Source organism: Pipistrellus kuhlii, unplaced genomic scaffold, assembly GCF_014108245.1.
Source record: "Pipistrellus kuhlii isolate mPipKuh1 unplaced genomic scaffold, mPipKuh1.p scaffold_m20_p_17, whole genome shotgun sequence".
In the NCBI taxonomy this organism is placed as follows: domain Eukaryota; kingdom Metazoa; phylum Chordata; class Mammalia; order Chiroptera; family Vespertilionidae; genus Pipistrellus; species Pipistrellus kuhlii.
In genome coordinates this window covers 21,548,776-21,575,973 of record NW_023425482.1, presented here as the reverse complement: position 1 = coordinate 21,575,973, position 27,198 = coordinate 21,548,776, and the positions used below count along the sequence as shown (strand labels likewise).

The window sequence follows — 27,198 nt, the reverse complement described above, 5'->3', positions numbered from 1 at the left end:
ACCTGTCAGGATGGACTACTGTCAAAAACACAACAAATAACAAGTGTTGGTGAGGATGTGGAGAAAAGGAAACCTTTGTCTATCACTGGTGGGAATAGTTCAAGCCCACATTGTGCTTCCTGTAGTATATGCCACAGACCTCGCACAGGGCAAGGCCGTGTCCTCCATAAGCACACTCTCTCCTCTGAACGCTTGACAATGGGATCCTGCAGGGAGAGAAGCAGACTGGCAGGTCCTTGCTTTTGTGCAACTTATATTATTAAGCCCAGAACCTAACAGGGGCCCTCCTGGTTCATAGGTCTATGCACAACCACTGAGCCACACCTGCCACAGTCTATACCCCGTGTGGTTCATGCAGCAGGCAGCCGATTAATGACTCCCTCCCATCAATGATGTTTCTCTCTCCCTTCCTCTCTGAAATCAATAAAAATATTCTTTTTAAAAATATATATTTCATTGATTTTTTTTACAGAGAGGAAGAGAGAGGAATAGAGAGTTAGAAACCGATGAGAGAGAAACATCGATCAGCTGCCTCCTGCACATCCCCCATTGGGGATGTGCCCGCAACCAAGGTACATGCCCTTGACCGGAATCGAACCCGGGACCCTTGAGTCCACAGGCCGACGCTCTATCCACTGAGCCAAACCGGTTTCGATAATAAGAAATATTCTTTAAAGATATCTACAATATCAGCTGATGATAAACGCTATGAGGAGAGGGTAACGGTGGCTACTCCAGACGATGGCATTTGTGAAGTCCGGGGTATGGGGTGGCAGGACACACATTCCTGGACCCCCTTCCTTGCCTGCCCACCATCCCCCTGTGGAGAGCTGGGAAGCGGTTGCCTTTGGTGCTCCCAGGGGCCTGGCCAGCAGTGGCTCATTTTGCAAAAAATGCAGCTTGCCAGGGAACAGGCTAGGGCGCATGCGCAGTAGTGTGGGCTGTGCAGGCGCGTGAGAGCAGAAAGGGGACCCCCTCGCCTGGAGGTGGGGGAGGGGGGTGCGAGGAGGCTGCTGCCGTTGCGGGTCCCCGCAGGAGGCCCCCCCGTGAAGGGCGGTGGGGGGTGCTGAAGGGCCAGGGCTGCTGCTGCCGGGCCTGCGGGCACCATGAACCCGAAGCAACGCCCTTTCTGTTGTAGCGTGAAGGGCAATGTGAAGCTGGTGCGACTGGTGAGGGCTGCGGGCGGAGGGAGGGCGGTGTGCACGGTGCTCAGGGCGGCGCGATGGGTGGAGAGCAGGAAGTAGAATGCCCTGTCTTCCCTTCTAACCTGGTCTGGATCCAGGCCGCCCCAGAGGCCAGGCATCCCAGAGGAAGGAGAGAGAGAAGGCACTGTCCTCCCCCTGGGGGCTTTCCACACTCAAAGTTAGCCTGGAGGCCCTACAGTGGGACCCCAAACCAGGTCCCCAGGTCCCCAGAGGAGGCAGCTGCCCGGGGGCCAGTCAGAAGCCAGCGAGATAAGACTCAGGGGGTTGGGTGGGTGCTGTTTGTTTACTGTCCGTCAGAAGTTGGATGGGACCCAGCTCAGGGCTCCTTCAGCCCAGAGCCTGGGGTGTGGGGCCCGCAGGAGCTTGTCAGTTCTGAACAGACATTCGGAGAGAATGAATCATCCTGTGGAGGAAGGCGGCCGGGCCAGTTAGAGAAGCGGAAACTGCCATAGGAGACCATGCGTTAGGAGTTCCAGAAAAAGAGGGAAGGGGGGAAATTTTTAATTTTAAAGAAGTGACATGGCGTGGAAGTAGTCCAGAGTTACAGGGAAACAGTTCTGCTGACGACGAGGAAGAATTTTATATCAGGAAGGTAGTGCATTCCCAGAAAGCAAAGGCAACAGGCACAGATAAGCATTTGGGCGAGTTATGTTTTAGTAAACAACAGTGAGCTATAGTGAATGTTGTAAATAGCCAAATAAATGATTTCGGCCATATACACACATCCATGCATTTTAGTCTTGCCTTTTATTTATTTTTTAATGTATTTTATTGATTTTTTTTACAGAGAGGAAGGGAGAGGAAGAGAAAGGTAGAAACATCAATGAAAGCCGAAGCCAGTTTGGCTCAGTGGTAGAGCGTTAGCCTGCGAACTGAAAGGTCCCAGGTTCGATTCCGGTCAAGGGCATGTACATTGGTTGCAGGCACATCCCCGGTAGGGGGTGTGCAAGAGGCAGCTGGTCGATGTTTCTAGCTCTCTATATCTCTCCCTTCCTCTCTGTAAAAAATCAATAAAATATATTTTTTTTAAAAAAAAAAAGGTCTCAGGTTCAATTGTCAGGGGCATGTATGTTGGTTGCGGGCACATCCCCAGTAGGGTGTGTGCAAGAGGCAGCTGGTCGATGTTTCTCTCTCATCGATGTTTCTAGCTCTCTATCTCTCTCCCTTCCTCTCTGTAAAAAATCAATAAAATATATTTTTAAAAAAAAGAGAAAAAAAGAAACATCAATGAGAGAGAAACATCCATCAGCTGCCTCCTGCACACCCCCTCCTGGGGATGTGCCCGCAACCAAGGTACATGCCCCTTATGGGATTCAAACCGGGGACCCTTGAGTCCCAGGCTCTATCCACTGAGCCAAACTGAGCCCACGCTCTATCCACTGAGCCAAACCAGTGAGGGCTAGTCGTGCCTTTTAGATGTGTGTATGGCAGAAACTGGTTTATTTAGGTATTTTTTTTTTTAGAAATGATCCCTTTAACAGCGTACACTTGTGTTCAATAACCACTGATAAACCATGTCTGTGCTTTCTCCCTACAGGTGCTAACTGCGACATCTATGACCTTTTTTATCCTCTCACAAGACCCTGAGCCATACATTGTTATCACTGGATTTGAAGTCACCATTACTTTCGCTTTCATAGTTTTATATATGATCAGACTTGACCGCAGAGTTACCTTTTTATGTTGGCCTTTGCTTGTAAGTGTTCCGTTTCATTGTTAATCTTAACTACTTTTTCCTGCTATAGTGAGACATTTTAATAAACTCCATTCTTTCGTTCTCTTAAGCCTGTAAGGAAATCTCCGATACACTTAGGAAGGAGAAACGCTACCCGCTGCTAAGGTGTTCTGTATTGTCCCTGGGGGGCGGGGAGGGATCCTCAGGGAACTAGGGGAGTCACAGCACATAAATTCCCCTTTGAACTCCGTCTGAATTGTGTAAATTTAGGTCACGGTCAAATCTAGAACATTCTTAATCTTTTTTAAATATATATATTTTATTGATTTTTTTACATAGAGGAAGGGAGAGGGACAAAGAGTTAGAAACATCAATGAGAGAGAAACATCCATCATCTGCCTCCTGCACACCCCCTCCTGGAGATGTGCCTGCAACCAAGGTACATGCCCTTGACCGGAATCGAACCCAGGACCCTTCAGTCCTCAGGCCGAGGCTCTATCCACTGAACCAAACCGGTTTCAGCTCGGCACATTCTTAATCTTCATCTTCCTTTTAAATGCATGCTGCTTTGTCCTCAAAATTGGGGGGGGGGGTGGGGGGGGGGAGTTAAGATGGAGGGAAAGACACAGTGTCTATATCATACACATTCCTGATCACTAAATGGAAAATCAAAATAATTTGGGAGGCTCAATAAATCACAAAATTATCTTACTTTAAAAGTCTGCGGTCATGAACGCATCTTGTAGAGCATATAAGGTGTATATGGCCCTGCAGTCTGGTATAAGCTGGATCTAGGAGAAAAGGAATGACTTCAACTCTGCCTCCTCTCTCAAGTCTTATCCCCAGCATCCTATCTCCAAAGGCCTCCCTCCCAAGACCCTCTGCTGCGCCTGTCTCCTTCTCCTGTGACCTCCAAGCTGATAACCCCTATTTTGAAAAGAGGATTTGAGAGCTATTCTCAAACCAGAAGCATGCCTTAATGTGGTACCTCCTGAAACCACCTTCCAAGGCCAATGATGATCATTTCAGGCTCATCACAAGCTGAGAAACCCCAAAAGGGTAAATATTGGGACTAGATAGGACCTTCTCAGGATCCCTCCAAACTCCTCCTTCATCCTCCGTCATCAAGACCCTCCTCCATCGGACCTGTCTCGAGGGAGGCCTAGGAGAAGAGATTAAAAGCCTTCATCCGCCAAAACCGGTTTGGCTCAGTGGTAGAGTGTCGGTCTGTGGACTGAAAGGTCCCAGGTTCGATTCCGGCCAAGGGCATGTACGTTGGTTGCGGGCACATCTCCAGCAGGGTGTGTGCAAGAGGCAGCTGGTCAATGTTTCTCTCTCATTGACATTTCTAGCTCTCTATCTCTCTCCCTTCCTCTCTGTAAAATATCAATAAAACATATTTTTTTAAAAGCCTTCATCTGTGGGTCCTCAGAGTACATAACATCACCTAGTGGCAGAAAGGCCCACGCTAAATGATCCCAAGGATTTCTTCAAGGAGACGATGACCTGATCCACATCCTTTTACTCTTGTGCTCGAAAAGCTGGATAGCCGCTCTTCATAGTCAATTTTTCCAGGGTTATTAAAACTTAACAGATGTTAGCATTTATTTTCCCCCAAACTAATAATTCTCTGGATCTTCTTCCAGGTAATAAACGCGGAGCCCTACGTTGAACAGAATGCACCAAGGGGGAGAGTAGACTGTGTGTAGCTTACTGAAAGTGGTCTCTCAGTCTCTGAGGATCACACTTTTGCTGACACTGTAATCTCTTCAAAATGGCGCTATATGGCCAACTAAGTTATGACTCCATTATGATACCCAGACTCCTCTCTGCTCTTTTTTTTTAATATGTTTTATTGATTTTTTTTACAGAGAGAAAGAGAGAGGGATAGAGAGTTAGAAACATCGATGAGAGAGAATCATCAATCAGCTGCCTCTTGCACACCCCCTCCTGGGGATGTGCCCGCAACCAAGGTACATGCCCTTGACTGGAATCAAACCCGGGACCTTTCAGTCCGCAGTCCGACGCTCTATCCATTGAGCCAAACCGGTTTCGGCTAGAGCTGCAGCTTTGAGAGTCATCAGCTCGGAGACTGGCCTACACGGCTCAGAGAGGGTAAAGGAAACTGAAGGCAAAACTGGGGTGAGAGAGAGAAAGGAGTGACCAGAGGAAGACCAGAGAGGACCCTAGGGAGAGCCCCAAGTCCGGGGGCAGGTGCACCCTTCCTTGTCCTGTGGTGCTCAGCAGGATCTAGAACAGGAAAGGCTTTTTCTGCAAAGCCTTTCCTACACACATGCCTACGTCACTCACAGGAAGCAGGCTGCCTGAGAAGCAGAGGTGGTCTATGGCCTTGAAGCAGAACAATATGTCTACTCCTCGGGGCACTGACCTGGGACAGTGACCTGGGGCAGGTGGTCATAGGATCTCCTGCAAATGATAAGTTCTTTCCACCTAATCCTGACCTGTCCCCATGGACCCCCTTTCTTCCCTATTTTCTTTTGAATCACCACTACTTTCCTGAGCTACTGGGGTTTTGAAGTTTGATATTTCTGCATTGATTCCTTCCTGTCTCTAGTTGCCTGTAAGCATGCATAAACGATCCCAGAACAAAGACAACCTGCCTTGCCCACACTATCCTCCCTTCAAAATGTAAGCTGCACCCCATACAGCCACAGTTCAGAAGGAAAATGCTTCAAGAAATCGTGATTGAGCTTGCACATCCTCAGAAATGACAGCATAATTGGCCAATCATTGCACAGAGATTACCACTTCCTGGAAATTACCACTTTCTCCTAAGAGTGCACTGCTTTTAGTTTTATCAACTGCCTTTCAGTCACATTATAAAGTGGTTTAATTGACAGTTGTCGACTGCTTTACACTTCTCCTATTGTTACAATCAAGCATCCTGACTTCCCAATGCACCATTCTGCCTCAGACCTCATCTACTCCCAACCAGAGGAATTTCCCTCCAATTGTATTTAAGTAGAAATAAATAAATAAGCCTGCTAAGGAAATCAGTGATTGGTGCACTCTAGGTTAAGTGGACCACTAGATGTCCTTGTAGACCAAACAATAGAGGTGTCATTTTACTGCAGCAGCTTGATTTTCTAAAGAGATAAATACTAAATAAATGTGTTTAATAAAGTGGAACTATGTATATCTTTGGGGAGCTCATTCTTGTGTTTTTCTACTGTGTGTGTGTGTGTGTGTGTGTGTGTGTAATCTTCATGTAAAGCTGACCTTTCTATTCTGCATTTTCAGGATATTATCAACTCACTGGTAGCAGCAATGTTCATGATGGTCATAGCTATGTTGGCACTGATAGCAGAAAACATGCTATTTACAGTCCTAGGAGGGGTAAGTGGAGGCCTTTCTGGTTTCTTCCTTTAGGTTTGATCAGAATTCAATTTATCTAAAAAATAAGATACAAGAAAAGAACTCTACATTGCATTCATCCTTGGGCCTCTGAGGTTTTACAGCACCCAGTGGCTTAATATTTTTGTATAAATACATGCCCTGATTAATGTGAAGGAATAGGATGTCACAATAAAATGAAGTTAACTAAATAATGAGCTCCTACATATTTCTCCTGGATATGTAGGGCTAGACTAGGCTGAGAAAAGCTACAAGAATCAGTTATAATACTTAGCTTTGAGAAACTTGATGTCAAGCAAAATACCATGAATAAGTTTCATAGCTCTCCTGAAGGAAGGAAGGAAGGAAGGAAGGAAGGAAGGAAGGAAGAAAGGAAGGAAGGAAGGAAGGAAAGAAGAATGCTCAGCTGGTGTGGCTCAGTGGTTGAATGTTGTCCTATGAACCAGAAGGTCATGGTATGATTCTCAGTCAGGCCCAGGCTGTGGCTATCCCCAGTGTGGGGCTTGCAGGAGGCAGCTGGTCAATAATTCTCTCTCATCATTGATGTTTCTATCCCTCTCTCCCTCTCTCTTCCTCTCTGAAGTCAATAAAAAATATATTTCTTAAAAGATAAAAATGTACTACTTGTTAAGGTGAGACAGACTATTCTGAGCTCAGTTAGTTCTTGTCCAGATCCTTTCTCAGAGGGACTATAATAGATGTCTCCTGATAAGGGAATCATGGTAGGGAGCCTATTAACTAATAATAAAGAATTATTTTGAACTCTGATGAAATACAAATCAGTCTAATCAGACCTTATCCTGGAAAGCAAGCCAAAATTAAAAAAAAAAAAAATGTCAAGTAATGTACAATAGTTGAAATAGTCCCACCTGATACTCTTCTGAGATTTCTTATAGGAGGTTCAAAATCATTTAGCTTCTCTAGGTTCTGATCTAGAGAAGTGAATTAGAAAGTTATTAAATAAATCTCCCTCCTACTTCCTTGTCTTTTCATAGTATGGACCGCTTAGGACAGTGGTCGGCAAACTGCGGCTCTCGAGCCACATGCGGCTCCTCTTTGACCCCTTGAGTTTTTAGCAAAGGCCAGCTTGGGAGTGCCCTAATTAAGTTAATAACAATGTACCTACCTATATAGTTTAAGTTTTAAAAATTTGGCTCTCAAAAGAAATTTCAATCCTTGTACTGTTGCTATTTGGCTCTGTTGACTAATGAGTTTGCCAACCACTGGCCTAGGAGAACTGATCGCTCTCAGTTAGCCATGTTTGTCAGAATCCATGGCTTCTCACCTCCCTTATTAGGACGGGGCAGTGCTGGGGGCTGTGATGGGGGCTTATTAGGTCCTAAGTAACGTCATGAGGGATGGGAATTACTCTAGAAATGAAATAGTGCTACAACAGCAATTTCCCCCGTTATCTTTAAAGATAATCTCACCCTCTACTATGGAGAAGGAGGGTTTACTTTCATTCACTGATTTACCCATTCACTTTTTAATTGATTTCAGAGAGAAAGGGAGAGGGTGATGGAAGCATCAATGATGAGAGAGAATCACTGATTGTGTGCCTCCTGCACGCCCTCTCCTGAGGATCAAGCCCACAACCTGGGCAATGTGGCCTGACCAGGAATCAAACCGTGGCCTCCTGGTTCACAGGGTGGTGCTCAACCACTGAGCCACGCTGGCCGGGCTTGGTGACACATTGTCTGTCTTTGGGGCGGCACTGGACCAGAATGTGAGCCTTTTCCTCAAGTTACTTAGAGCCTAACGCAAGAGAGAGAGTGTGAACAGCTGTACGTGAGCTGTTGGCAGTACTTTGGGGCACAGAAAAGAGGAAGCTACTACTGTCTGGCCGTGGAATCAAGGGGGTAAGAGGTGGTAGTAGTGGGAGGGGGGGGGAGGTTCCAGGTGGAAGAACCAGCCATGTGTGGAGAGTGCCAGAGTCATGAAAGCATAGCTAGAAGGCACTTCCTGTGATCAGAACCTAGGAAGCCACGCTGGAGATTCAGGGTGGGAAAGGAGCAGGGTCTGAGGCAGCAAGCCAGCCTTCCAGGCCTTTAGATGGAGCTGAGCAAACAGCACGCAGGAATGCCCCCTCTCCAGCCCGGCACCAGCCCTCAAATAGCGGCCAGCGGGCTCTAGTTCATCCCCTTGACCTCCATTTCATTGTCCCAGGGCCTCTGTAGAGTCCCGCCCCCGTAGGTGAGCATGGCCAAGCCTTTGAGAGAGCCTCATCACCCCAGTTCTCCGAAGCTTTCATCACAGCCCCCAGCACCGCCCTTTCCTCTTGGTGCCGCTGCTCACTCTGACCCCTTCCCCAGTAGCATTTGCGACAGGAAAGGCAAACAGTGGAGCACTGGAGACAGACGTGTTGATTGATGATGACTCAATATCAGCAGCAGGCCTTGAAATAGTACGTTCCAGGAGCAAGTCAGGAGATCCAGGCCAGCCCTGGCTGGTTTGGCTCAGTGGACAGAGCATCGGCCTGGGGACTGAAGGGTCCCAGGTTCAATTCCGGTCAAAAGCATGTACCTTGGTTGCAGGCACATCCCCAGTAGGGGGTATGCAGGAGGCAGCTGGTTGATGTTTCTACCATGTTTCCCCGAAAATAAGACATCCTCCGAAAATAAGACCTAGCGCAACTTTGGGAGAAAAAAATTAATATAAGACACTGTCTTATTTTCAGGGAAACAGGGTAGCTCTCTATCCCTCTCCCCTTCCTCTCTGTAAAAAATCAATAAAAATATATTGGAGAAGGGGGGGGAAAAGAGATCCAGGCCAGTCTTTATTTCAGAGCCCACCCCACTTCAAATAGCACTTGTGCTCACGTAAATGATATTTTCCCTTTCTTCGGAAAGGGAAACTTGGGCGTGAGAATACAATGGCCTCTGAATTCTCTTCCAGTTACAGTCTCAGCAGTCCCCTTGCCCCAGCAGGAGAGGAGGCCGGTGGGCAGACCCCTTGGGCAAACAGGACCCAGTGAGAGAGACACCCCAGCAGTCACCCTGTGTCTTTGCCCGCAGGTGTTCTGCCTCCTGGCGGTGGTGTGCTGCTTCGCCGACGCGGCTCTCATTTACCGGAAGCTCCTCTTCAATCCCAGCGGTCCTTATCAGAAAAAGGCTATTCATGACGAAATATAAATGGTGTCATTTTTTAAGAGACCTTTTTTCAGGATTAAACACATCTCTTTATTTTTATTTTTTTTCCCCCAGCCCCACGTGATTTCTGCCCTTGCTTGCGTTCCTTTTCGCTCCCCCCCTCGGGAGGAGCTGGAGGAAGGGATGCAGGGATGCAGGGATTCCGCGCCCAGCGCATCCCCTGGACCACACCTGCCCGGCGCGCTGCGGGCGTCTGGGTACCGTTAGCCGTGCTTTCCCATCTCGGCCCCTGGGAACAGCAGGGGAGCCCGGGCACCCCCTGGCTGGCGAAGATGGAGTTGCAACATCGAGTTCCCACGCTGGGCAACGGCGCCCCCCGGGTGGTCAGGAGGGAGGCTGACTGGAGAGGCTGGTGCGTCCTCCGGCAGGGAGAGCTGGGTGCGCGCGAGGGATGGGCCGCCGGCAGCCGTTGGGGCGCGACGCTGGTGGCCGTGGGAGAGCCGGCGGCTGCAGCGCAGGGTCAGAGATCAGGGCCAACCTAACACAGAGCCAGGCCCCGGGCCCACCATGGCTTCTTACGATGTGGCGGGACCCGAAGGAGGCGCCTTCGTGCGTCGCGGGCGCAGCGCACCCACCAAGAATCAACCCAAACGCTCCGCGGCGTCCATCCACGGGGTGCAGCCAGGAGCCAAAGGGAAAGCCAAGACGGGCCCAGACCAGAAGCTAGATGAGTCCGTGACCCCGACCATGCTCGAGGGGGAGGCCATCACCGAAGAGGAGAAGGAGGCCATCCAGAAGCGCGCGGAGGGCCGCACCAAAGTCCCGCCCAAGTTCACGGACAGCATCAAGAAGTTCTTCTTCTCGCCCACCGGGGCGCTGAAGATCGTGAGGCTGGTGAGTAGGGAGAGCTGGTGGCTTGGCCGGGGCACAGGCAGGGCAGATGCAGGCAGGCCTTGGCCTGGGGAAACCTTCCCTAGAGCCCTTGGCCAGGCCCCGTTGGTGTTGTTGTTGTTTGTTTGTTTGTTTTCATGTATGTTTATTGTTGAAAGTATTACCGATGTCCCCTTTCTCCACCCCCTCCCCATGTTGCCGCACCCTTCCTCCTGACTCCTCTTGTTCCGTACACACACTCCAAGCTTACTACTAGAGTTGGCTTCTTTTTTTTCCTCTCCTTCTCTTTTTTTTTTTTTTTTTAATATATTTTATTGATTTTATACAGAGAGGAAGGGAGAGAGATAGAGAGTTAGAAACATCGATGAGAGAGAGTCATCGATCAGCTGCCTCTTGCACACCCCCCACTGGGGATATGCCCGCAACCAAGGTACGTGCCCTTGACCAGTATCAAACCCGGGATCCTTCAGTCCCCAAGCCGACGCTCTATCCATTGAGCCAAACCGGTCCCGGCCCTCTCCTTCTCTTCTATTCCTCTGGTTTCCCTTCACAAAGGGAACTAGGGAAGCAATGAAGACGAGAGCAGCAGTGTGTAAATGAGCCAGCACAAATCACAGAACTGACCAATAAAGCGGATAGGCCTCTCACCAAGATAACGGCCAAAGCGGGGAGGAGAGGGCATATGTTCAAAGTTAGAAACTAGAAAGGGAAAAGAATCACAAACCCCCAGGAGTCGGAAAGGATCCGCAGCAGAGGATCGTCCCAAATCAGTTTGAATAATGGGACGGTATAAAATAATGGGACGGAATAGTTGATTTTTCTAGGCAAATGCAAATCACCAAAAGTGATCCCAGAGTAGAGAAAAACCTAAACAGCCCAACATAAGCACAGAAGAAAATGAGATCTTAATCAGATGAGCATCTTTTAAAAATATATCAGACCAGCTTTTTGCACAGGTTAACGCTTTCAAACCGTCAGGGGATGTAATTCTGATACTATTCAAGGTTTTTCAAAGAACAGAGAAAAAAAGCACTTCTGAACTATTTTTACAAAGTCAATATAGCAGTGATAATCAAAACCTGACGAAGTTCAGAAAAAGGAATCAGAGTAGAAATCTCGCTTGTATCAAAGCAATAAGTATTCATATATTAGCAGACAATGTTCATCAGAACTTTTGAAAAACACACCACGAAGAAGAAACATAAGATGATTCAACATTAAAATCATAGTAAACTAATCCCCCATCCTATGTAATAAAAGCCTAATATGCTAAGTGTCTGGTCATCCAGTTGGCTGTTCAACCAATCAAAGCATAATATGCTAATGATATGCTAAGGCCCCTCAACTGCTCACTCTGATGTACACTGACCACCGGAGAGGGGGGTGGGGAGGGGCACCAGACGCTCCAACCAGTAGGTTAGCTTGCTTCTGGGATCTGGCTGATCAGGACTGACCTGGAGCCCTCCCCAGCTGACCAACCTCCCATGTCCCTCCCCAGCTCTGATTATGCACCAGTGGGGTTCCTTGGCCTGGCCTGCACCCTCTCACAATCTGGAACCCCTCAGGGGATGTCAGAGAGCTGATTTTAGCCCCACTGCAGAACTACTCGTCACTATGATATGCACTGACCACCAGGGGGCAAAGGCTCAACCCTGGACATCCCCTGAGGGCTCCCGGATTACAAGAGGGCACAGGCAGGGCTGAGGGAAGCCCCCACCCCCGCAGAGTGCACAAATTTCGTGCACCGGGCCTCTAGTATATATCGTAAATACAAAGAGAAGAAAATAGTACAAGAAGGATCCAAAACACATTTGACAAAACCCAATATTCATTGGTTCTTTGAATATTCATTCATTCTTTGATTGCATGGGAGAGAGTGAGAGAGAAAAGACCAGTAAAATAGAAATACATAGGTATTTCACTGACATTGTAAAAATAAACCCAAAAGTCAGCATCATATAAATTAAACATCAGAAGTATGAGAAACAAAATGAGAAACAAAAAGGATGCCCACTATCAATGCTGTTATTTAATATTTTTCTGGAACCACTAGTCATCACAATTAGGGGGGAAAAAGTAAGAACATTTGAAAAGAGAGACAAAATATATCACTTCTTCCAGCTGATATCTAAATAACTCAAAGTCAACTGGGAAACAGAATAAGGTAACTTCTACTAGCTCATTAGTGGAAATGAGAAAATAAGCACTTAAAATAAAAGAAAATATTTTTTGTTTACAACAACAATCAAAATAAGAATCTTAGATGAAATGAAATAAATTTGCAAAACCCTTATGAAGAAAACTTTAAAATTCCATTGAGAGATATTTAAACGCCACTAAAATAACAGAAAAGACACAGTGTTCTTGACTAGCAAGACCAAATTTTGCAATAACTTTTCCAGATTATAAATTAAATGGAACCCCAATAAAATTACTACCAAAAGGCTTAGTTGGGGAACTTGACCAAGACAAGCATGGGGGAGGCATAAAACAACCTGAGAATGAGTATGGAAAGGTCAGATAATGTGATATAAAACAAATCTCCTGTCATTTCAAAAGTACTAGAAAAGTAATCATCGAATCAATGGAGGAGAACAGTCTCAAAAAAGACCCAGTTCACCTGAGAATTTACTGTATAATAAAATCTGGGTATTAAGTCAGCCCCGGAGTCATTCATAGCAATCACCACCCTGGAAATCTTCATCGTTATTTTATTTATTTTCATATATTCCCAATAAATGATGTTGGGATGATCCACAGCTATGTAGAGAGAAAGCAAGCTTAGACTTTTCCCTTACTCTATCAAAATCAATATCTACTTTCTCTACTCTATCTGTATATACACATTTCTTTTTGGTTTAAAACATACACTGTTGACAGTGATTGCTTTTTTAAAAAATATATTTTACTGATTTTTTTACAGAGAGGAAGAGAGAGGGATAGAGAGGTAGAAAAATCGATGAGAGAGAAATATTAATCAGCTGCCTCTTGCACACCCCCTACTGAGGATGTGCCCACAACCAAAGTACATGCCCTTGACTGGAATCAAACCTGGGACCTTTCAGTCCGCAGGCCAATGCTCTATCCACTGAGCCAAACAGGTCTCGACAACAGTGGTTACTCTTAAGAAGCCAGACTAGGGTTGGGTTAAGGGAGGTGAAAGGAACTGGCATTTTTTTACCCTCCTCTACTGTGCATTTTTATTATTTGGTTTTTTTTTTTTGTTGTTGTTGTTGTTGTTTTCATCTTTTATCAACCTGAAACTTTTTTTTCTCATTTTTTTTATTAAGGTATTATATGTGTACATACCTTACCAAGCCCCAACCCACCCCCACCCCCATTTTTATTTTCTGTGTGTATTATTTCATTTCTTAAAAGTACAAAAATAAAGTGTATGAGCAAGGCCATACAGGCAATTTCAATATACCGTAATCAGATTTGCGTTTGACAAATCATGGTGTGTGTGGGGGGGGGGGGGGAGGTTTAATAGTCCATGTGCATTAAAAGGAAACCTGTTTCTTTTACTGCAGGGTCTTCTCATAGGAGCACTAACTTGTTTCATCGTCGCCGAAGCCCAGGAGTCATTCATAGCAATCACCACCCTGGAAATCTTCATCATTATTTTGTTTATTCTCATATATATGCTAACCCTTCACCACTTGCTGACTTACATACACTGGCCCTTACTTGTAAGTGTTCGCTTTCGTAATTCAAATATAAACTTCGCCCTCGGCCCCAGAGCAGAGGATCTCTTTACGTGAAAGCACCCAGACTCTCTCTCTCTCTCTCTCTGGGCAAGGACACAGCTGAGCTCTGACAGGGAGGGTGTCCCCTATTCCCCGGGGAGGAACCGGCCTCGGACCCCCCTGTCTACAGGGCAACCAGCGCGCACCCCTGAGGTGTCATGATGGGTCTGAGCATGGGGCACTCTGCCACGTGTCCTAAAGAAGGGTCTCATGCATAGAGTCAATTGGTACACGTTTTGTATTTGTTGCTTATAAAACAGACATGCTTCCCCTTTGCAAACAGTTATAAACACCCACCCGCCTCCTCCCCCCCAAAAAAAAGCAAGACCAGACACGGCAGAGGTACAGAAAACGGTCACGTATGCCCCGAAAGGTTGCAGGAGCCAACCTTTCCATGTGTGCTATTACACCCCAAAGGGTGCCAGATGGAAGAGGGTTCAGGGAAAGAAAAACACGGCACATTCTAGCTGCTCCGGCATCCCACAGTCTTTAGCAACTAAACGCTCCCGAAGCGAATCCCTCCGGGGCCTGAGTCTGCGCCCTCAGACCAGAGCGGGGATTCGGCGTCCGCTGGGCAGACAGGGGCCTCCTTCCTGGCTCTGGACCTTCCTGGCCGTGTGACCTGCAGCCTCCGTTCCCGCATCAGGGAAGGAAGAGTGCGATCCTAACGTCAGCGTGTTTCAAGCACACAGCCCAGCGCTTGGCCCACGGGAACGACTCCTCGGGAAGCGCGGCCCGCAGACCCTAGATTCTAGAAGGCTCTCTCACCCCCCAAGGGTGGCTTTTACCAGCGGAGCTGGCACCGCGAACAACGCTCGCTCGTGAGCTCGGACCTCGTCCACACCGTGCTTCCCCAGGGCACCGTGTTCTAGTCTCCGGGGAGAGCTGGTGGCTGCGGAGCTAAAACGCACACGTTTCCTTCAAGTGCCTGAGGGCTTTTCTGAAAAGGCTGCCGAGCGCCGAGCAACAGGAAGCAGACAAAGCAGAGCCCTGGGCAGCTCCCGCTGGACACCTGGAAGGACCTGTTAATGGCGGAGCCCTAACCAGGGAGAGGTTTCCCTCCAGGGGGAAGTGGAAATCTCTGGCCGTGGAAATGTTTGAGAAGGGAAGGTAAAGTAACCGTTTCTGAGCACATGCCGGGCGCCAGGTTCCTGTGAACCACCTTATCTCATCCTCACAACAGCCCCAGAAGGTTGTAGTCACCCCCCCACACACACACCCCGTCGGACAGGGGAGAACGTTGGATTGAAGGATTGAGTTGCCCGTGGTCATGTGTAGGGAGGGAAACTCGGATTTGAACCCAGGTCTGCCAGACTCGCTAACCCTAACCCTAACCCTAACCCTAACCCGAGGCTCAACTAACTAGCAGCCCACATACTAAGCAGCCACATACTAACCAACCCTAACCCTAACCCTAACCCGAGGCTCAACTAACTAGCAGCCCACATACTAAGCAGCCACATACTAACCAACCCTAACCCTAACCGTAACACGAGGCTCAACTAACTCGCAGCCCACAAGCTAAGCAGCCACATACTAACCAACATAGTTGATCAGGTGGTGAGTGATCTAATTGACTTGGGAGGTTTCTAAAAACATCCGGCAAAACAAGATCCAAAACTATTCTCTTCTCCTCTCCCTTTCCTTCCTAGTCTGCCCTTTCGGATCCCATTAGGTGAAGGACATGAGTCTATACGATTGCTCAGAGGGAGCAGGGAGGCCTGGGCCCGATTTAAAATGTGCTGGCTTAGGGACAGTCCTGGTACCAGCCCAGGAGGTGACCAATTGAAACTTCAGAGTAGGCGGACTTGGAGACAGGTCGGCATCAAGCGGCAGGAGTCACCTGGGACCTTTAGAAGGGTCAGCGCAGCAAGCCAGAGAACACGGGTTCACTGTCCCTGCTTCAGAGCTCTGCCCTGGGGTCCAGTTGGCCCAGCTGTCACTTTCTCCCCTTCTCTCCAGGCAAGATGGTTTAGTGTCCAGGGGAGGGGGTAAAGGAATAAGACCGTGGTCAGCAAACCGCGGCTCTTTGGCCCCTTCCACAAAACACCACAGCCTGGGCGAGTCTATGTTGAAGAAGTGGCGTTAGAAGTTTAAGTTTAAAAAATGTGGCTCTCAAAAGAAATTCCAATCGCTGTACTGTTGATATTTGGCTCTGTGGACTAATGCAGTGTTTTTCAACCTTTTTTGGGCAAAGGCACACTTGTTTCATGAAAAAAATCACGAGGCACACCACCATTAGAAAATGTTAAAAAATTTAACTCTGTGCCTATATTGACTATATATAAAGTAATTTTCTTGAATAGGAATCAAATAAACACAAAGAAAGTATTTTATAATTACTTTATTATGAAATATTAAGTAAACAAAATAGTGAAAAATTATAAAATTCTTGTCTTGTCTGCACTTACGGCACACCAGGCAACATCTCGCGGCACACTAACAGCGGTTGAAAAACGCTGGACTAATGAGTTTGCCAACCACTGGACTAGGGCAAAGAGTGCCGACTTTAAATATGTTTTAATTTATTTTTAGAGGGAGAGGAAGGGAGGATAGAGAGATAGAAACCTCAATTGGCTGCCTCCTGCCGATCTGCTACTGGGGATCAAGCCTGAAACTAGGGCATGTGCCCTGGCCAGGAATCAAACCGGTGACCTCCTGGTTCATGGGTTGACTCTCACTGAGCCACACCGGCCGGGCAGGAGTACTTATTTTAAGCATCCATTTCCTTAAAGGCTCACAGGAAGAGCAAGTTCCCGATTCCTTTATTCCCATCCTTGTTCAGTAAAGGGCTCAGGCTGGAAGTCCCCAGCAAGGAGGTAGAAGGTCTGAGGAATCGAGGCTTAGACCCTCAGCAGGGCAGCACCACACGATGCTGGTCTCACACAGATGACCTGCGGAGGTCTGTAGACCCTGGGTCCAGATTTGGGCAGGGTGTCCTTCTCTGGAGATAGGATGGAGCCTGGGCTTGGGGACCCACACCCGAGTCTCAATGCAGCTTTTCGCCTGGGTGAGGGCTGTGCCAGAGACCCTGACACCCATGGGGAAGGTGCCCATCGAACTCTCAGCTAGCCCCTGACTCGCCAGCGCAGCTCTGAATCAGAGCGAGTTAGAATACAGCTTACCCTCCCCACCACCCTAACGTGGAGGCACTCTCCTCATTTCTCCACTGCATTCCCAATTTGAGACACCATCATCTATATCGCCTGTCAATATACCCAAGAAACGTATGAACTGTCATCACTGTCTTCCGAATAGCCCCCTTTTTTTTTTTTAACACTTCTACATTGTAAAAAATATTACCCAGGATGGTCAGAGAAACTGAGTCCTGGTCAAGCAGATGTTCTTGCCAGTAGAAACCAAATTTTTTTAAAAATTTTAAAAAAAAGAACATAAACATATTTTAAAATAAAGCTCTATAGAAGTGATGATTCCTAAACTCCCAGCAATGTCTTTACATTTAGAAGCGAGAAGCATTAGCTTTCAGATTCGTGAAAAACACCAATTCTGGCAATTTCCGATCAGACGCTGCCACCCGTTGGGAGAACTCCAGGCACACAGGGAACCAAAGTTGCAGCTCGCTGGCCCACCAGCTAATGTTGATTGTGTATGAATGCTTGTTACCAATCCCACAGGTTGTAAAACAGATTTAAGCGTTTAAACGTTCTTTCCGATAGGGATATTGAAAAACAAGCATTCGACATTACAGCCTCTTTTTCTTTCCCAGTTACAGTTTGACACCATGGTGTTTACCTCAGAGAACAGTCCGAGAGCTTTAAGGAAAACAACTGAGCAGTGACAAACCCATCCCTCATTCTGCTCAGCAGCGGCTACTTGAATCAATAGGGCATTGAGCCACGGCGGAGAGGGAGAGAAACGACGATGCATTAGGATGGCATTGGCAGGGGAACCCGCCAGAAGTCCTGCTGGGTGGCGCAAGGGTCCGCTGCCATTTTACCCGATCGAGGAGAACGTGTCTTTGTCAAGGACGAGGCCAATCAGAGGGTCTGTGTCTGAGGCAAAAGGAAGCGGGGTTAGTCAGGAGAAGGCCCCGGGCAATCAAGTCAGACAGCTGAGGGTCGGAGCCACTCACTGGCTGACCCATCTCCCCCTCCCCGAGCAAGTTGCTCCCCCACGTGTGAATTGGGGATAATGAAAGTTTGTTGTGTGAATCAAATGAGATCTTGTATTAACACCTTGGCACCGTATGTGACACATAGTAAGAGCTCAAGAAATGTGAGCTGCCACAGAAACGTAGAGTACCAGGCAAACATGAGCTCCAAGAGACAGCTGAGGAGAGTGCTCCTTCTTGAGGGAGGACCACAGTAACCCATATCACCCAGCAGTCCAAGGAGGGGGTGGAACCGTGATGGGGAATCCGCCGTGGGCCGGGCAGGGCCAGTCTGCATCTGGTTTAGTGCCAGGATCATTGTCAATGTCCTTTCATCCACATTCACAATGTCCCCTGACCATGGCTAGTTCATTTTTATCGTAACAAGTCTACATTCTGCTTCTTAGCTGTAAGAGTCCTTGTTCGCATCTTCCAAAAGCTTAGTCTGCAGTTCTCAGGTACAAGGCTGCAAACTGCCGCACCTGCCCCACAATAGCCAGACCTGTCAACCAGCCTATGGAACTCACTGGAACTCGCTTCCAACCCTCCCCAGCCCTGCTCCGCGTCCCCTTACAGTGTTACCCACCAGGTGCCCAGATAATAGACCCTTCCGAGAGGCAGGTTCACAAAAGGCTCCTTGCTTTCTAATCTCAACAGGAAAAACACCTGGAATTTGCGGGAAGTTTACTGTCTATGCACATTTTGAGGCCAGATATCACGAATCTACGTGTTGTTGTTGTTTATTATTATTATTATTATTATTATTATTATTAATTATTGATTTTTTTTACAGAGAAGAAGGGAGAGGGATAGAGAGCTAGAAACATCGATGAGAGAGAAACATCTATCAGCTGCATCCTGCACACACCAGCCCCCCACCGGGGATACGCCCACAACCAAGGTACATGCCCTTGACCAGAATCGAACCTGGGACCTTGCAGTCCGCAGGCCGACGCTCTATCCACTGAGCCAAACCAGTTTCAGCATGAATCTACGTGTCGATGCACTCCCACCACCCACTAGACGCCAGGCACTAACCTGCTGCTTTCAGATTCCTCACGCCACGTAATCCTCAGATCACCCCCACCAATCCCAGCCATTCGCTTCATATTAAAAATCAGCATGCTGGCATGGGGGTGGGGGGTGTTGGGGGAGGTGACAAAGCGTGCCCCGGTCACACATCTGGGAACTGGCAGGCCAAAAATGAGCTCCACAAATGCCACCCACAAAAAGCACTCTCACCTCTTGTGTCTCATCCATGCTGAGCCTCAACGCCCCATTCTACAGAAAACGACAAAGATGGAGGCTGCTCCTCCATGCTATGCAGGTGTCCCTGCTGGGAGGCAAGAGTGCGCTGAGTTCTGACTCCACCCTTTGCCTGCGCCATCGTAGGCAATTTCGTGAACCCCTCTAAGCCTCCGTTACAGCCTCTTCACTGGAGATCACAACCATTCTGACTGCAGGGTGCTCAGGAGGGTTCAGTGAGAGAATGACTGGGAAGTGCTCGGCACCTTGAAAAGCCACTGGGATTCCATACACCGGATGGCAGGCTCCTTGCTGTGTCTGGGCAAGAACACCCCACGGATTGATACCACTAAGTCAGGCCACTTTAAGACTAAAAATGGCCGAAACTGGTTTGGCTCAGTGGTAGAGCGTTGGTCTGCGGACTGAAAGGTTCCGGGTTCAATTCCCGTCAAGGGCATGTACCTTGGTTGCGGGCACATCCCCGGTAGGGGGTGTGCAAGAGGCAGCTGGTCGATGTTCCTCTCTCATCGACGTTTCTGGCTCTCCATCTCTCTCCCTTCCTCTCTGTAAAAAAATCAATAAAATATACTTAAAAAAAAAAAAAGACTAAAATGTTCCAATTTGCTATCTGGGCCATATCAGGGTTCTATCGCCCTTGGCTGTTGGGCTGTTGCCACGGACACATGGAGTGCCTTCTTCCATTACTGCCCCACCACCAAAGCCCAACCACTGCCCATTTATCCTCACCCTTTACTTAGCAGTTAAAGAACCCGGTACTGACACCCAGAAGGAAGGATGTCGGCACGGACGTCAGGGCAGACTCAACTGTGACCACGCTTTAGGAAAACGCAAAAGTCAACAACAGCACCAGGCATTCACTCCAGAACGTCAGGCCCGCTCCCCCGAAGGCTTCCTGCCTTCTCAGGCTAGGTGAACGTGAACCTACAGAATAAATACGACCCACCGTCTAAACCACATGTGTCAAACACAAGGCCCGCGGGCCAAATCCGTCCCGCCAGGCCTTGCAATGTGGCCCACACCGCGCTGTCATCACTGCACTCCGCTGCGTTTCCATCACAATGACAGTTTATGACCGTTCAGTAAACCATTCGGCCCGCGATTTAGGCTGGATTTTAGATTTTGGCCCCTTCTCTGATTGAGTTCGACACCCCTAGTCTAAACGAAGGATCGGTTCTACCTAAAGATTTGGGGGGTGGAATGAAATCAGTCGAGTCCTAATCCAAAATTTTAATTTGTAAAACATTTTCATTGATTTCCTAGAGGAAAGGAGAGGGGGAGAGAGAAACATCAACGATGAGAGAGAATCACTGGTCAGCTGCCTCCTGTGCTGGCCCCCACTCCCCAGTGGAACCCGGGCATGTGCCCTGACAGGGAATTGAACGGTGGTTTCCTGATTCATAGGTCGATACTCAACCAGGGAGCCACATGCACCAGGTCTAAAATTTTATTTTTACATTAAAACAAATGTATTGTGGAACAGAATCCAGAATTAATTTAAAATATAAGGCTTCCAAAAATCATATTTTTGGAAGACCAATTTGGGCTCGGCCCCCAAACCTTTAGATGTTTTCATGCTCACTTTCCGCAGTCTTGAAGAAAAATCTAACGGAAAAGTTGTCAGATTTTTAACGACAACTTTGGTGCTCTTTAACGAAATTAAACCCATGTCTGCTGACCAAGTCCTATCCAGGGTCTTAAAATCACATAAACTCATGTCTCTGGAAGATGTAAGAATTATGCTGCTGGGGATTCCTCTGAATATTAATCAGAGGGAAAGTCTGCAACAGACGTCCATCCTTAGATAGGTAACTGACCCATTTACATGTTTTATGAAACTACATTTTCATGTAAAGTTGATCATGTTCACTTCTGTCTTACAGGATCTTATCAACAGTTTCATTACCACCATCTTCCTTTTAGTCGTGGCCATCTTGACAATGAGGGAAAAGGAAAGGAGACAATTATTCTACATCGGAGGGGTAAGTAAAGGCCCCCACAACTCCACTGTAGCTGAGAACTGGCACACCGACACCATTTCCATTACAGAACACCCTCACCACCGTCCTTCCTCTTCTCTGCACCCAGAACTTGAGAAGACGTGAAGTTACACACATTCTAAGCTCATGAAAATCTTCATCCTGATACCCATTCTCCAAACAGGGATAAAAGCAAGTTGCTGAAGCCCTTTTTGAGAATCGTATATGCTATTTTTTAAACCATTGCAACAAGATGTTCTTCTCTACCGTGTTTCCCCGAAAATAAGACATCCTCCGAAAATAAGACCTAGCGCATGGAAAGATAAGACATCCCCTGAAAATATGACCTAGCGCAACTTTGGGAGAAAAAAAATTAATATAAGACACTATCTTATTTTCGGGGAAACAGGGTATACATAGGACTTAGACTTTTCGGGCTGGACTAGAGGATATCTTAAAAGCACATGAAAAGAATAATTGTAGGGGGAGGGAGGAGGGAGAGCATTGTTAAAAGTGAGTGAGCCAGCCTATTCAAGAAGGAAGGAAGGGAGGAAGAAAGGAAGGGAGGGAGGGAAGGAGGGAGGGAGGGAGGGAGGGAAGGAGGGAGGGAGGAAGTCCAAGGGAGGAAATTACTTTCCAAGCATCCAAGAAGTGCCCCACACAAAGCTAGGCTTGTTTGTCTGTTTTGTTAATCCTCACCTGAGGATATTTTTTTCCATTGCTTCTTGGAGAGAATGGGAGGGAGGGAGAGAGGGAGAAGGAGAGAGACATAGAGACACATCCATCGGTCGCCTCCCACATGTGCCCCAACCCCGCCCAGGACCAGGGATCGAACCTGTAACCCAGATACATGCTCTTGACCAGGAATCAAACCAGAGACCCTTCAGTGATCTGGACTAACACTCTAACCATTGAGCAACACAGGCCAAGACATGTTTTGACTCAACTTGACAACTCTCATTTTTGCAGATATGGCACAGGCTGGGATACACTGAAACTTGAATCCTCATAGGAAGGGCACAAAACATGGCAGATTTCATGCTTGGAAGATGGTGGGAGTGTGGGGAGGTGAGACTTTGGTTTAAGAGGTTAAACTGCCGAAACCGGTTTGGCTCAGGGGATAGAGCGTCGGCCTGCGGACTGAAAGGTCCCAGGTTCGATTCCGGTCAAGGGCATGTACCTTGGTTGCGGGCACATCCCCAGTGGGGGGTGTGCAAGAGGCAGCTGATCGATGTTTCTCTCTCCTCGATGTTTCTAACTCTCTTCCTCTCTGTAAAAAAATCAATAAAATATATTAAAAAAAAAAAAAAAGAGGTTAAACCATGGGAAGAGAAATTAATAAAAAAAAAATGGTTAAAGTTCTTTGAATTCATTCCATAATCAATAAATACTTGCCAGTCCCATCGGATTGTGCCAGGCCTGAACTCTGTGTTGGGGATAGAATCCTTTCCCCCAGGGGAACTCACAGATCAGATGGGGCAAGAGCTGCCTAGGAAAAGTTCATTTAAGCAGCCATGGATTACGTGACCAGAAAGAGAAACATCCAAGGCAGACAGGAGCTGGTCCCCATTTGCTAACTCAGACTCCAAGTCTTCCGCCACCGGCCAGGGGATCCTAGCGCCTGGTCTCCATAAATTCTTACCTGGATGGAGGAGAAACCAAGATGGTGGCATAGGGTAGACACCCGAATGCAGCCTACCACAACAAATTTGAATTTAGAACTGAAAAACAGGGGAACCATCGCCCTGAAGCGCCGGACGGCTGCCTGAGAGGAGGCTCTGCCATCTGGGAAGGAGAGAGAAGGCACGCTGAACCTCAGGAACTGTGAAGGTGCGGAGAACTGCGCGCGAAAAGGCGGCCACCCGACTTGGCTGCAGGCTTGCTTGCAGAGCGCGGAGAGGGCGGGCTGAGTTCACTACTGGCTTACTCCCTGCACGGAGAGGGCAGACAGCTAATGTGCGGCTGGCTTTCTGGTTCGGGAGGAAAGCAGAACCACCCTATTGCACTGATAAACGGCCCCAGACAGGGAGAGGCCAGACTGTCAGGCAGAGGGCAAAGATCTCTCAGAGGTGTGTGAAGCCAGCAGTCATTACTGTGGGAATCAGAAACCAGACCCCGTAGGGAGGGGCTGAATAAAGCTTGTCTGCACCACCCGAGACTCCGCCCCATCCAAGCGGAGCACAGAAGCCCTTCCAGTGGCTAGCTTTCTCATTCGCAGTGAATGGGACTCTCCTAGGGAGTGACAGACAGAATCTAAAGCTTGTCTGCACCTATACCAAAGAGGTGTGCGTGCCTGCAACCAATTGTGCAGGATTCAACAAAGCTTGTCTGTGCCACCCCCGAGACTCCGCCCATTCAAGCGGAATACAGAAACCCTCCTAGCTGAGACACTTCTGATCTTCATAGCCAATTGGCTTGGAGATCAACGCTTCCCAGTGATACCAACAACAAACAAGACTTAACAACAAGACTGCACACACAGCCCACAAAGGGCTACACCAAGACTGTCCACCTCAGGTAACTGGGAGGCTGACTCACTGAACCATATAGGACACCTTAGCACACAAAGCCACCCTACCAACTCAGGGAAGCTGTGAAAATGCCAAGACAAGGAAACAGATCACAAATGAAATAAATGGAGGACAAAAAGCGACTGGATATAAAACAACGCTTATAAGGTTTTTCAAGAATTTCCTAGAAAAGGCCAATAAAATAAATGAGACCTATGAGGATATGAAAAGGGATCAACTAGAAATAAAGAATACATTGTCTGAAATAAAAAATATACAGAGTCCTAAAAAACAGAATGGAAGATCGCAAGAATCAAGTCAAAGATTTGGAACACAAAGAGCCAGAGGACATTCCTCCACAGAAGCAAGAAGATAAGAGAATCCAGAAAGTTGAAGATAGTGTAAGAAACCTCTGGGACAATTTCAAACGAGCCAACATCAGAATTATGGGGGTCCCAGAAGAAGAGAGAGAACAAGATACCGAAAAAATACTGGAAGAAATAGTGACAGAAAACTTCCCCCACCTGGGGAAAGAAATAGACTTACAAGTCCAGGAAGTGCACAGAACCCCAAACAAAAGGAATCCAAAGAGGACCATACCAAGACACGTCATAATTAAAATTCCAAGAGCAAAAGACAAAGAGAGAATATTAAAAGCAGCAAGAGCAAAGCAGGTAGTTACCTATAAAGGAGCACCCATACGACTGTCAGCTGATTTCTCAACAGAAACCACGCAGGCAAGATGGGAATAGCAAGAAATATTCAAGGTGATGAATAGCAAGAACCTACAGCCAAAAATACTCTACCCAGCAAAGCTATCACTCAGAATCGAAGGCCAGATAAAGAGCTTCACAAATAAAATAAAAAAGCTAAAGGAGTTCATCACTGCCAAACCAGAATTATATGAATTGCTGAAAGGGGTTCTTTAGGAAGAGAAAGTAAATAAAGATAAAAACTATGAACAACAAATATGTAACTATCAACAAGTGAATCTAAAAACCAAGGGAATTTTAAAAATCTGATGAACAATATTAACTGGTGAATATAATAGAATCAGAGGTATGGAAGGGGAGTGAACTGACGATTCTTGGGGAAAGGGGGAGAGGGGGGTGTGGGAAGAGCCTGAACATAAACTGTGCACCTATGGATGAGAACAATGGGGGTGGGGAAAGGGCAGAGGGTGGGGTGGGAACCTGGTGGAGGGGAACAATGGAGGGGGGGGGGGGGGAAATGAGGAACATTTGTAATAATATGAACAATAAAATTTTATTTAAAAAAAATTCTTACCTGGAAGGCAGGTGACCCCACCACCTCCCACTAGCCCCTTTGCCTCCAGCCTAGGTCACTGGCCAGTCACCTCACCATTCGGCAAGAAGGCTTTCTAAGTCCGACAACCCCCCACCTCTCCTCTTGATAAAGTCCCACATCCTGCACCTCCCCAGCCTCAACTCTGCCCCTCCCTCAACCTCTCCAGAGGTCTCAGCCACACCAGAGTCCTCGGAGACCTCAGTCAGCCCAGTGCCTGGAGTTCTCCTCCCAGCTGGTCCCCTTAGAAACTCCTTCCTGCCCTTTCAAACTTAGCCCAAGAGTCCTGTCCACGAAGGGTCACCTCAGGACCCCAACCCCACCAGGAGCCCCCTAAGTCCAGTGTCCTTCTCTGGGCCTTTCCTGGTGCCTCGTGAGTCAGATGAGGTCATTAGTGTCTGCAAAACTCACCATTTTCCAAAATTCCTTTTCCTGGGAATGACAGAAAGGGTCACAGCAGGTAGCGGAGGGTCAGAGAGGGACAAGAAGACAGGTGGCGTCCCTGGATGGGGATAAGGAAGACAGACAGACAGGTGGCTCCTGAGCTGCACAGTAACCCCACCTTTCCTTCCCACGGATGGCCTTGTGTCCCACAGGCCCTGTGTCTTGCGGTGGCCATCGTGTGTCTCGTGGATGCGACCCTGGTCACCAAGATGGTGAGGAATGCCATAAAGAAAGCCCTGGGCATCGAAGGCAAAGCTGCAGCGGCCACCCCAGCCAAGGAAGAACCTGGCCAGCAGCAGCCCCAAGAGCCCCAGCAGGAGCCCAAATCCGACCAGCCCCAAGAACCCCAGCAGGAGCCCAAACCCGAGCCTGGGAAGCCGCCCAGCCCTGTGTCCTTGGAGCCAGCCGCCATGGGATCCTAGCCGGCCAAAGAGGCTGAGCCCTCGGCCTGAGCTCACACGCTGTCACTCGTGTCGGCCCACACACGTGATCATAAAGTCAGGGCCTCTGAGCCAGGAACACTTCTGCTTCCACGTGTCGCCTTGTGTCCAAGTCCAATTGCCTTTCTCCCTCTCCCCTCCCTCCATCCCCCCCCACCCTCCACCCCCCAACCCTCCTCCCTCCCACCCCCCACCGCCTCCCAGGGCACAGCGGCCCTGGTCTCAGGGGGGCCACCCAAGGCCCTGGATACCGCCCTGCTGCCAGCCACTAACCCTAACCCAACCCTGGGACCAGGCCAGGCTGGACTGTGAAGGGATCCCTGGAAAGGGGCGGGGCCTGGGGGCGGGGCGGGGCGGGGGCGAGGCTCCTGAGTGGGGGCAGGGCCAGGTGGACTGTGAGGGGGAGCCCGAGGCAGAGGCGGGTCCTGGACGGTGGGCGGGGCTAGTGGGTGTGTGTCGGTGGGCGTGGCTCCTGCGTGGGGGCGGGGCCATCCTGGATGGCTGGACAGCAGGGCTGACCTTGCCACGGTGGGAAGGGCGCGTGCAGAGGGCACCACGCGATGGCTTCGCTGGCCTCTGGCCGTTGGCTGAGCGTGGCCCCCGAGCTGGTCGGTTGGCATCCGGCTGGCTCAGGGTCAGGCCTGTCCCGGGAACAGCAACAAGAGGTTGGGCGGGCCGTGAGAAGCCGAAGGGGTGGTCCTCGCCAAGATGGCAGACAAAGGCAAAAAGGGGGACAAGCCGGGCGGCAAGCAGGAGGGAGAGCACCCCTCGGTGGAGGACAAGAAGGGGGAGGTCAAGAAGGGGGAGGACAAGAAGGGAGAGGAGCCGCCGCCGCCCAAGACCAAGTCCGTGCAGCCCAAGGATGAGGTGGGCACCAGGAAGGGGTGCCGCCGCTACCGCTGGGAGATCAAGGACAGCAACAGGGAGTTCTGGATGGTGGGGCACGCCTTGTCCAAGATCCTGAGCGTGGTGAGTGGGCCCGGCCCGGAGAGAGGGGAGGAGCGGGCTCCCGAGGCCCAGGCGGAGGAGCCGGGAGCCGGTGAGAGCCCTTGGCCTTGGCCTTGGCCGTGTGTGTCTCCCCCGACAGGGCTGCCTGGTAGGCGCGCTCATCATGTTCACCGGCACCGTGGTGCACCCGCTCGTGTCCCTCATGATCTTCATGGAG

The 27,198-nt window shown here is 48.7% G+C and overlaps 3 protein-coding genes across 4 annotated transcripts in view; all 3 read left to right on the top strand.

Annotated features, from left to right (window-relative positions):
- The first annotated feature begins 934 nt into the window (after window positions 1–934).
- On the top strand, window positions 935–9,478 carry LOC118720881 (chemokine-like factor). Of its 2 annotated transcripts, none has more exons than XM_045582820.1 (4): window positions 935–1,160; window positions 2,743–2,901; window positions 6,142–6,237; window positions 9,270–9,478. In XM_045582820.1, the coding sequence occupies exons 1-4, from the start codon at window positions 1,107–1,109 to the stop codon at window positions 9,384–9,386; spliced, it is 426 nt and encodes a 141-aa protein (XP_045438776.1). In that variant the 5' UTR covers window positions 935–1,106; the 3' UTR covers window positions 9,387–9,478. The 2 variants fall into 2 exon arrangements, with proteins under 2 accessions (XP_045438776.1, XP_045438775.1); XM_045582819.1 differs by having other exon boundaries at window positions 935–1,169.
- Window positions 9,479–9,625: 147 nt separating this feature from the next.
- On the top strand, window positions 9,626–26,015 carry LOC118720880 (CKLF-like MARVEL transmembrane domain-containing protein 1). The gene is made up of 4 exons (XM_036441236.2): window positions 9,626–10,238; window positions 13,766–13,924; window positions 21,239–21,337; window positions 25,746–26,015. The coding sequence occupies exons 1-4, from the start codon at window positions 9,912–9,914 to the stop codon at window positions 26,013–26,015; spliced, it is 855 nt and encodes a 284-aa protein (XP_036297129.1). The 5' UTR covers window positions 9,626–9,911.
- Window positions 26,016–26,741: 726 nt separating this feature from the next.
- Window positions 26,742–27,198, top strand: part of CMTM2 (CKLF like MARVEL transmembrane domain containing 2) — an 11,789-nt gene continuing 11,332 nt past the window's right edge. Inside the window, exons 1-2 of the mRNA XM_036441235.2 lie at window positions 26,742–27,002; window positions 27,121–27,198. The exon at window positions 27,121–27,198 is cut by the window's right edge and continues 81 nt beyond it. Of these exons, the coding sequence (XP_036297128.1) occupies window positions 26,742–27,002; window positions 27,121–27,198 (339 nt within the window). The remainder of the gene's footprint in view (window positions 27,003–27,120) is intronic.

What these genes read in the sequence shown, in the direction of transcription:
- LOC118720881 (XM_045582819.1), top strand. Translation starts at nt 1,107, where the DNA reads ATGAACCCGAAGCAACGCCCTTTCTGTTGTAGCGTGAAGGGCAATGTG. An exon ending in ATGTGAAGCTGGTGCGACTG is followed by an intron (nt 1,170 to 2,742) that starts GTGAGGGCTGCG and finishes TTCTCCCTACAG; the next exon opens with GTGCTAACTGCGACATCTAT. An exon ending in TATTTACAGTCCTAGGAGGG is followed by an intron (nt 6,238 to 9,269) that starts GTAAGTGGAGGC and finishes CTTTGCCCGCAG; the next exon opens with GTGTTCTGCCTCCTGGCGGT.
- LOC118720880 (XM_036441236.2), top strand. Translation starts at nt 9,912, where the DNA reads ATGGCTTCTTACGATGTGGCGGGACCCGAAGGAGGCGCCTTCGTGCGT. An exon ending in CGCTGAAGATCGTGAGGCTG is followed by an intron (nt 10,239 to 13,765) that starts GTGAGTAGGGAG and finishes CTTTTACTGCAG; the next exon opens with GGTCTTCTCATAGGAGCACT. An exon ending in AATTATTCTACATCGGAGGG is followed by an intron (nt 21,338 to 25,745) that starts GTAAGTAAAGGC and finishes TGTGTCCCACAG; the next exon opens with GCCCTGTGTCTTGCGGTGGC.